The 7957-nt window shown below is 40.8% G+C and overlaps 1 protein-coding gene across 1 annotated transcript; it reads right to left on the bottom strand.

Annotated features, from left to right (window-relative positions):
* Positions 1-1753: 1753 nt before the first annotated feature.
* On the bottom strand, positions 1754-2061 carry LOC116562171 (40S ribosomal protein S26-like). The gene has a single exon (XM_032294329.1). The coding sequence runs from the start codon at positions 2059-2061 to the stop codon at positions 1813-1815; it is 249 nt and encodes an 82-aa protein (XP_032150220.1). The 3' UTR covers positions 1754-1812.
* Between the last annotated feature and the right edge of the window lie 5896 nt (positions 2062-7957).

Here is a 7957-nt window from a genome sequence, read left to right as displayed (position 1 = left end):
AGGTGGCACAGCTGTAGCAGCATGTCTTGATCTGGCAGAGATGATGCGGCTGGTGACTTCACAAGCACTGGCCCTAGCCTCTTCCATGTTCTGTCCCTTTCTTGCAAATCAGTCAGCCTTCTAACAATCAAATGGGGCTGCCTTACACTTCTCTCACGGTACTTAGAGAAAACGTCTAGAAAGATCCAAATGTGCGTAAACTTCCACACTTAGCTGGACTGAGGCTGAATAGGACACGGTGCTGCAGGAGATGTGTGTCCAGGATTACTTACTTACAGGGGTTTCATGTTTCAGAGTGTTAAACATACCGCATATCACCTGATAGCAATAGTTGACAGAAATAAATAAAACGAAGTTTTTCTGCTGGTTTTATCAGCTAAGAAGGATAGCCCAATCATCCTAGGTTAGGGGTGCGGTTTGAAGTATAATGGAGATGGCATTGAGAGACTCGAAGGCACGAGAGGTTCTTGGATACTCTTGTCAAGATATGAGATGAGGCCGGGCGCGGTGGCTCACGCCTGTAATCCCAGCACTTTGGGAGGCCGAGGCGGGTGGATCACGAGGTCAAGAGATCGAGGCCATCCTGGTCAACATGGTGAAACCCCGTCTCTACTAAAAAAATACAAAAAATTAGCTGGGCATGGTGGTGCGTGCCTGTAATCCCAGCTACTCAGGAGGCTGAGGCAGGAGAATTGCCTGAACCCAGGAGGCGGAGGTTGCGGTGAGCCGAGATCGCGCCATTGCACTCCAGCCTGGGTAACATGAGTGAAACTCCGTCTCAAAAAAAAAAAAAGATATGAGATGAGCACTAGGTGTGGCTGAAGTCTGAGACCTGCTTACTGGAGGGAGCCCCAAACAGTTGAATGCTCCACACAAACATAAAGAAGCAAGGATCATAGGAGGGAAGAATCAAAGATCTTGAAAAAAGAAATATAGACATATTTTTAATTTTTCCTAAATGTTCTTTTAACACTCTAATTTGTGTTGTATCCATTATAACCCATAAAACAAAAGACTTTTTGAGGTAACCAATCATTATGACTGTTTCCTATACCATTTAACCAATAAAACTTATCTGTTTGGTGGGAGCCTCTCATGAGGTCATCAGTAGGGGCTATTGGTCCTCTTAATTCATATTGATCAGCTACAGGTTTTGGCTTAGGGGTACCCATTGGCTCCTAACCGAGATATATCACTTAATTTTTGTGGCCAGATCATTATTTTCTCATGTGTCAAATAAGGTTGTATGACATGACACACGTATTGTTTTGAAGATTTGCAAAAAGGACATGGAAAAAAGGAGGAGAATGGTGTAGTGGAAAGCAATGATTTCAGAGTCATAACAGGACCTAATACACGCGGCTGACCCTTGAACAAGACAGGAGTTACAGATGCTCACCAGCCCCATGCAGCAGAAAATTCATGTATAACTTTAAAAAACTGACAATAGTTTTACATATTCACAGGATATATAGTGATGCTTCTGTACATATAATGTATGGTGATCAGATCAGGGTAATTAGCATATTCATCATTTCAAACGTTTATTGTTTCTTTGGGTTAGGAAAATTCAATATCCTCCTTCTAGTTATTTGAAACTATATAATAAATTATTGTTAACTATAGGCACCGTACAGCGCTATAGAACACTAGAAGTTATTCTTCCTATCTAGCTGTAGTTTTGTATATATTTTTAAAGTACAGTTTCCATTTTATTTTTCTCTAGAGGATAGTCCGTCTTCAGTTTTTTAAGGACTCAGCTCCTTACATGGGCTTTGGTGGGGGTTGTAGGGCAGCACCCACAGGTCTAAATCAGGGTGGGGGTGTTTGGTCCTTGCGGACTTCATGAGATGGATTTCTGACTACTTTGCTGTGAACTGCGCAACTCACACAGTAATGCAGCTTCACATACAGCTTGGGAAGTACATAGGCTTCGAAGACACTCACCTCAGAAACGTCTCTGACTGCTGCAGCCTCCGCTATGCATCTAATGACAAAGTTCTTAATGGCCTTTTCCTTGGACATGCATCGGGCAAAATTTGTGCAGTGAATGGGCTGCATGTGGCCGCGGCCCTTTTAGGCACGGCCGTTGTTCCTTCTTTTCTTTGTCATCTTGGAGGCACGAACAGGAGAGAGGGTAATTTTGTATCTTTTAACACATCTCTCCCCACCCTTCCCTTCCCATTATGCTTCCCAGCCTCTAGTATCTTCTGTTTTTCTTTTTTACTTCTATAAGATCAACTTTTAAAGTTGCTACATATGAATGAGAACACATGGTGTTTAACTTTTGATTCCCCCAGAACTTTATGATAGCCTACTGTTTATGGGAATCCCTACCAGGAGCCCACATAGTTGATTAACACATGTTTTTTTGTACATTATAGGTATTATATGCTGTATTTTCATAATAAAGTAAGCTAGAGAAAAGAAAATATTAGGACAATCACAAGAAAGAGAAACATATTTACCATTTATTAAGTGGAAGATCATCACAAAGGTCCCCATTCTCATCATCTTCATATTGAGTAAGCTGAGGAGGAGGAAGAGGAGAGGTTAGTCTTGCTCTCTCATGGCTGGCAGAAGCGAAAGAGGTAGAGGAGGTGGAAGAGGAGACAGGAGAGGCAGGCACACTCCATGTAATTCTTATTGAAATAAATCTGAGTATAAGTGGACTCATGCAGTTCAAATCCATGTTGTTCAAGGGTCAGCCGTATTGGAAAGGAGAAGAAAACTTACAATGTGTAGGTAATGTAATTTCCACTTAGAAAATGCAAGAACTGAAAAACTATCAAAATTAATAAAATAATTTACCTAGGTGGCAGGATATAAGGTAAATATAAAAAATGAATAGAATTTTTATATCAATAAATAATCAATTAGAGGATACGATGGGAAAAAAATCCTTTTATGTTAGACACAACCTCTTCACCAACACACACACACACATGCACACACACACACACACACACACACACACACCAAACAAATAAAACCACAGAATCTAAGAATAATCTAATAAGAAATATGAAGGATTGGGCTGGGCACAGTGATTCACACATGTAATCCCAGCACTTTGGGAGGCCAAGGTGGGTGGATCATGAGGTCAGGAGATTGAGACCATCCTGGCCAACATGGTGAAACCCCTGTCTCTACTAAAATACAAAAAATTAGCCAGGCATAGTGGCGTGTGCCTGTAGTCCCAGCTACTCAGGAGGCTAAAGGCAGGGGAATAGCTGGAACTGGGAGGCAGAGGTTGCAAGGAGCTGAGATCACACCACTGCACTCCAGCCTGGTGACATAGCAAGACTCCATTTCAAAAAAAAAAAAATATATATATATATATGAAGGATTTATACAGAAAATAATAAACTACAAATCTTTATTGAGAGATACAAATACCAATATGAGCAAATGGTAAGACATAAATAGGAATATGAATAGGAAATAGTCACTGAATAGGAAAAATACAAGCAATTCTTTTCAAATTATGAATGTATGGGTTGAGTGTTATGCCATTCTAAAGCATATTGGATACCTTTCTTTAGAACTAATAAAAAAGGCAGATCAAAGCAAAATACTTCCACATATTGAAATAAATGTCCTTGACTGATTCAGGCAGCAGCAGGGCATGGAAAAGGATAATTCCTAAATTTTTTTCTCTAGCGTGGACTTCTGCCTTGTACTCCAGACTCATACATACAACTGCCTAGTGATGTTTCTTCCTAGATGCGTAATAAGCATCTCAAATTGGATTGGCCACAAACCAAGTTCCAAATCCCTCCCACTACCCCTGAAAAACTTGCATCTGAGTTTTCTCTATCTATGAAATAACAATTTCTTTTCTAGTTTTTCTTAGAGTTATCTCTAAGTCATCATTAACTCCACATCTAATTTATCAGTGAATCCTACCTCCTTTTACTATTTTCTCTGTTTTCACCCTGTCCAATCTGTCATTAAAACTTTCTCAGATTTTTTTTTTCAGTCACCTTCAAACAAGTACACTCCATAAAAGCAAGCGTTTTTGTCAGCTTTGCTCTTTTAGTCTTAGAGCCTAAAATACTGCCTGACACATGGTAGACATTTACTATACATTGATTGAATGAATGAATCAATTGTATCAGGCACTTTGTGAACCTTTTCATTCTGTAAATACATGTCCATCGATTCCAGGAAATTTTGTTACAATATTTCTTGATTATTTTCTCTCCTGTATTATCTCTGTTCTCTTTTTCTGAAACTCCTATTATTCAGGAGTTGAGCAACCTGGAATTGTACTCTACTTCTATTTTCAACATCTTAATCTTTTTTTTTTTCTACTTTTTGAACAATTTCCTCAACTCAGTCTTCCAGCCATTTATTGAGGTTTTTCCTTTCTGCTATCATGCTTTTAATTTCCAGGAGCTCTTTTTTGTTCCTTTCATTGGTTGCCTTAACATCTGTGCTTGTTTTATTGATATAAGGTCTTTGCTCGTCTTTCTGAGAATGTTAATAATAATGTTTTTGCTTTTTTTTTTTTTAAATTCCTCTTACTTCTTTATCTCTGTTTATGCCAGGTGACTTTTCTATTTGTTTGATTTCTCAGTTATCTATTACTTTGATGTCTGTTAATGATTTAGAGTTCTTTCTTTATTTATTTGTTTTATTTTTTTTGAGATGGAGTTTTGCTCTTGTTGCTGAAGCTGGAGTGCAACAGTGTGATCTCGGCTCACTGCAACCTCCACCTCCTGGGTTCAAGCAATTCTCCTGTCAAGTAGCTGGGATTACAGGCATGTGCCACCACACTTGGCTAATTTTGTATTTTTAGTAGAGACTGGCTTTCTCCATGTTGGTCAGGCTGGTCTTGAACTCCCGACCTCAGGTGATCTGCCTGCCTCAGCCTCCCAAAGTGCTGGGAATACAGGCATGAGCCACCCATGCCCAGCCTGGATTTAGAGCTCTTTTAAAGCTTGTTGCTCCTCCCAGGCCTTGAGGGATTTATTGTTGAGGAACAGTCAATGTCCCTAACTTTGTTTTATCCTCTTGGGCTTTAAGATTTTCTAGTCTCCTGCTTGGGGGCAAGGAACTGGCTGCTGGTGTTCTGGGAACTGGATGGGAGAAAGCAACTGGTGAGGGTGAGGTTGGGAGGGGAGCAGGTGCAGTTTCAGCTCCTGCTTCATTAGCACTAATCACCTAATCCTCCTGTTCTCAGAACTGCACTGCCGCGTGTCCTTGTTGCCAGAGGTGCTCTGCAGAGAGCAAACCTCCAGTCTTCTTACCTGATGGAGGAGGACAGGTGCCCAGTGGAGTGGAATGGGTGTGGGTGTCTTGGGGTAAAACTACTTCTCAAATCGTTTCACCTGTCCTTGTTTTAGCTCTTCTTCTTCGTCCCTGGTTTCAGAGACACAAGGACTGGTGCTCCTAGTCCTTGTGCCTTTCGAGGGTTTTGTGACATAAATCGAGCTGGATTTGGGATTCAGCTTGCTTAGTTTTACAACATTTGTTACTATTTGTCTCTCAGATTTACAATTCTAAATATTGCTTCTGTTCCTCTCCTGCTTTCCTGGATTCTACAGGGCTGTGTCTTGGGGGAAAAAAATCCCTTTCCTTTGGTTTTAGTGATGTTTCTAGAGGGATCAAATTGAATGCATGTGTTAAATCTATCATAATAACCTGGAGCTCCTGCTTTGTCTTTTTCAGACAACGATCATAATTTGATACCATATTATATATTTGTTTATTAAAAGTTCCCCCCATTGGAATGGTAACTCTTCAAAGACCAAAACTGTCATGTTTATTACTATATTGATCATACCTAATATACAGTAGGTGCTAAAAAATATATTGAATAATGAAGGGCCAAAAGGGAAAAAGGCCAAATTTATTCATACGCAACACGGACACATCAAGTAAAAAATTCTTAGTCTGTAGGTCCTCATTATGAGTGCAATCATTTATGGCAGCCAGACCAATGAACATAAAAAAAGCTAATGTTGGCTTGCAACATCAGAGCCACAGCGTGTTCGTTTTCTAGGGCTGCCACACCAACGTACCACAGAGTGGGTAGCTTAAACCACAGAAATTAATTTTCTCACAATCCTGGAGGTCAGAAGTCCCATGTCAAGGTGCTGGCAGAATTGGTGTCTTCTGAGGCATCTCTCTTTGACTCACGTGGTCATCTTCTTCCTTTGTCTTTACAAGGTTTTCCCTCTGTGCATGTATGTCCAAATTTCCTCTTTATTATTATTATTATTATGATTTTTGAGATGGAGTCTAGCTCTGTTGCCCAGGCTGGAGTGCAATGGAGCCATCTTGGCTCACTGCAACCTCCGCCTCCTGGGTTCAAGTGATTTTCCTGCCTCAGCCTCCTGAGTAGCTAGGATTACAGACACCCGCCACCAAGCCCAACTAATATTTGTATTTTTAGTAGAGAGGGGGTTTCACTACATTGGCCAGGCTGGTCTCAAACTCCTGACCTCAGGTGATCCACCTGCCTCGGCCTCCCAAAGTGCTGGGATTACAGGTGTGAGCCACCGCACCTAGCCCATTTCCTCTTCTTATAAGGACATCTGTCATGTTGAATCAGTGCCCATCCTAATGACCTAATTTTAACTTAAGCACCTCTTTAAAGACTATATCTACAAATATAGTCACATTCAGAAGCAATTATTCTTGGGGTAGGATTTCAGCATCTGAATTTAGAGGGAACACAGTTCAGCCCATAATATTTTACCCCCAAATTTATGTCCTTTTAACATTCAGAATATACTCATCCCACCCCAAGAGCCTCAAAAGTCAACCCATTCCTGCACCAACTCTAAGTTCAAAACCTCATTTAAATGTCATCTAAAGCAGACATGTGTGAGGTACGAGTCATCTGAGTAAAACTGTTCTCCAGCTGTGAGCCTGTGAAACTAGACAACAACTTGTTTGCTTTCAAAATATTATGGTGGGATAGGTACAGGATAGGCGTGTCCATTCCAAAGGGAAGAAATCAGAAAAAAGGAGGGGGCTATGAGGCCCAAACAAAGTCTAAAATCTAGCAGGACAAATTCCGTTTGATTTTTTTTTTTTTTTTTTGAGAGTCTCACTCTGTCCTCCCAGCTTGACTGCAGTAGCGCCATCATGGCTTGCTGCTGCAGCCTTGAACTCTCCTGGGCCCAGGTGATCCTCCCACTTCAGCCTCCCGAGTGGCTGAGACTATAAGCATGAGCCAACACATCCAGCTAATTTTTTTTTTAAATTGTTTGTAGAAACTGGTCTTGAACTCTCGACTTGAGGTAATCTGCCCACCTCAGTCTCTCAAAGTGCTAGGATTACAGGCATGAGCAACACAGTGCCTGGCCTGAATGAAAAAAAAAAAAAATATATATATATATATATAGTAACAAATCTAAAGATTCCCTTAGCATTTTCGTTAACTGCAGGAAAGGAAGAATAGCCTTTTTAACATAAGGCCATATGCCTTCTACAAGGGCAATAAACTAAAAAAGTTCACTGAGCTCTGGTTTCTCCATCACCAAAAGTTAGATTCTGAACTTAAATCTCTATTCCATGAAAAATCATGGTCTGTGAAAAAAATAGAAAGAAAAGCAGTAACTTCTCAGAATGTTAGTTATCAAATACAACAACAATGTAGGTTTTGTCTTAGCAGGGGTTAAAGGGAACATAATCCCCAGGTCAGCAGAGAGGGGACACAGGGCAAGGGGACATGGGACTGTGCCTGTGATCACGCTCATCCTGGCTCACCTTACCACTTCTCATCCCAGCCTTGGGGAGCACACCCTGGGAACACCATCTAGCAAGAGTATAATATGTGGGTATGATTTCTGAGAGGGTGAGGATAGAGTTAATTGTTCACTTTCTTAGTCTACCTTCTCGACTTTCCTATTTAAATCTTTCCTGGCTGGGTGCAGTGGCTCATGTCATTAATCCTAACACTTTGGGAGGCCGAGGAGGGAGAATCATTTGAACCCAGGAG

Source organism: Sapajus apella, unplaced genomic scaffold (genome assembly GCF_009761245.1).
Source record: "Sapajus apella isolate SASKATOON/1434 unplaced genomic scaffold, GSC_monkey_1.0 scaffold32, whole genome shotgun sequence".
Lineage (NCBI taxonomy): Eukaryota > Metazoa > Chordata > Mammalia > Primates > Cebidae > Sapajus > Sapajus apella.
Note: the sequence above shows the minus strand (reverse complement) of the source record. Positions and strands in the feature narration are given on the sequence as shown.